Below are 2,364 nucleotides of genomic sequence, written 5' to 3' on the forward strand. Positions count from 1 at the left end.
TTTGTGTTATATAAATTTTTCATTGAATATTTAAAAGTTTTGCAACCTTTTTTGTGCTTTTAGTCATATTCTTGGCTCAAGTGGAATGTATTTGTTTTGCCAACCTCTGTTTTTGGTCTGATTTTTCTTAGATTCCAGAGCTCCAAATCTGGAAAGATATACTTGCACAACGATATCCGGCTGCTATTCTCCCGCAAATCCATCGAAGTGGACACGGGGATCCCATATGAGCTGAAATCTTTCACCGAGGTGCCAAGAAACCCCAAATACTCCCCCCGTGTGTGATCCCAGCTTGACCTTTTGACGTTCCGTAATGCCAACGCAGTCCCTCGTGTGCTTCCTAAAGAGGAGAGGGGAAAGTGACTTCTAGAATATTGGATATAAAATTTTGAAAAGACTCATGAGAAATACCAGAAGCACAGAAGACACATGTGCACATATGTCAAAGTGTTGGTATTTGGAAAAGACCTGCTTTTTATGCATTTATTCTCCACTGAGAGCCCACATGCAGATCGAAAATGTCACAGGAACAAGCATGGGTTTCTTTGCACCTTCAGTTGCTGAAAAGATGAAATCTTGGTGTCAGGGCAGTCTAGCATGGATGGTATTAAAAGCAGGACTTTTCCAGGACCTTAATCTGTTTAAAATAAAAAAGTTTTAAAAAAAAAGTTTAAAAAAAATGCGCAAACACTGACGCAGACACACAAACACACACCAAAATAGACTGACAACACTCATGCCCGGGACATGATACAAGCATAACAGCAGAAACGCTTCTGGTGGTGACTCTGAGTTCAGTGTTAACATGCATGCCTTGTGACTTAAACACCTGAATTTTCCTCTAGTGCCGTATCACACTGTCCTTCACTCTGCCTGCAGCTCCAACTGCCTCATTGGACCAATAATTGTAACAGCCATTTAAAAAAAAAGGAAGAAAAAAAAGCCGTAAACAACAGTCCCATCCCCTGATCGTGAGGGTTATTTACCTTCTGAGGAGCAGAGAGGAGATGAACAGAGACACAAACACTAGTGAAAGCAAGGGCTGAAATTGAATCGGCCACTTTGATTGGATGTCTCATGTACAACACGACATGACAACAACACGGCGACATGATCTGACCAAACTCAGGACATTTGTTGAAGAAAGGAATTCTCTTCTTTTTGTTTTGTTTTTGTCTATCTGTCACGGTACAGACCACTGTGTATACATGCGAGTTTAAAAAAAACAAACAAAAAAAAACAATGAAAAAACTAAAACTTGGGAATCCACTTCATTGTATGTAGCCAGACTGAGGGACACTGTGCTGTTTTCTTTTCTTTTTTTATTTTTTTTATTTCCTCCTGTTTAGATACTGTTCTCTGCAGTCAGATGTTGGAGCAGAAATTGGGGGGGGGGAAGACAAGCTGTAGTTTTGTTTTTCTTTTTTTTTTAATTTATGTTTTCGCAAATGTCTTAATAAGCAATATGCTGCACAAAGTAGAGTGTGTTTTTCAGCCAGACAAGCTTTCTCTCTGGAGGCAGAACAAAGAAAGCAGAGAAATGAGGGTGAGGGAGGGGAGGAATAATGAGGGAGGACGGGTTGTGGGGTATTTAATATGAGAACGGGATAGTCTATGTATATTTAAAATAATAAACTCTGCGACTGGCAAGTAAAGCCCCAGCGTCGTCTCCTTGTTTGAATGGCATTGCGAAGACACTTCGTTTTTATAACATTATGGCTGATGTTCACACTCATACTGACTTTGCCATGTGAAATGGTTAAAGGTCGGGATGTAACTATAGTCTATATCAAAAGTATCTGTGAAGGTTCTCAGTCATCCAGGTCATCGTAGTCTAAGGAGCTTGGAAAGAAAAGCATCTGGACTTCTTTAGGTTGCTTGAAGACGTTTCACCTCTCATCCGAGAAGCTTCTTCAGTTCTAGGGTTCAAAGGGACTAAATAAGTCCAGACGCTTTTCTTTCCAAGCTCCTTAGACTATATCAAAAGTAGTTTTCCTCATCAGTCACAATGCAAATGGGATGTTTAAATAAGGGGTTGCACTCATAGATAATACTGTCAGATTTATCACTGCATGTCAGGTGTTCAATATTTACTCTCAACTGGCATTGCAGAAAGTATTCAACTTTCCGGCAGATCCCTCTCTAGGGTTTATGAAGAGCGGTCTGAAAAAGAGCATTTCTCTGAGCAAAAGAAATGTCCGGGAATGCCCGTATACGATATAGTATACGGGGAAACAGCTGAGTAGAGGTTGCAAAACAAAGCCTGAGCATAGTTATTTCATCCATCTGAATCCAACGCTTGCAAAGTGTTTACTATCCTGCATGAGAGAATTCTTCAAGCTGTAATGTGCTGAGTGGCTAAAA

At 40.2% G+C, this 2,364-nt stretch overlaps 1 protein-coding gene across 4 annotated transcripts in view; it reads left to right on the forward strand.

Moving 5' to 3' along the window:
* Positions 1–1,217, forward strand: part of LOC102298725 (protein FAM214B) — a 28,101-nt gene extending 26,884 nt beyond the window's left edge. For all 4 annotated transcript variants that reach the window (XM_005924507.3, XM_005924510.3, XM_005924508.3 and 1 more), the window contains one exon: positions 132–1,217. In XM_005924507.3, coding sequence (XP_005924569.1) covers positions 132–285 — 154 coding nt within the window. In that variant the 3' untranslated portion in view covers positions 286–1,217. The remainder of the gene's footprint in view (positions 1–131) is intronic.
* Positions 1,218–2,364: the final 1,147 nt, after the last annotated feature.

This window comes from Haplochromis burtoni, unplaced genomic scaffold, assembly GCF_018398535.1.
Source record: "Haplochromis burtoni strain Fernald_Lab_line unplaced genomic scaffold, NCSU_Asbu1 Contig_54, whole genome shotgun sequence".
Classification (NCBI taxonomy): Eukaryota; Metazoa; Chordata; class Actinopteri; order Cichliformes; family Cichlidae; genus Haplochromis; species Haplochromis burtoni.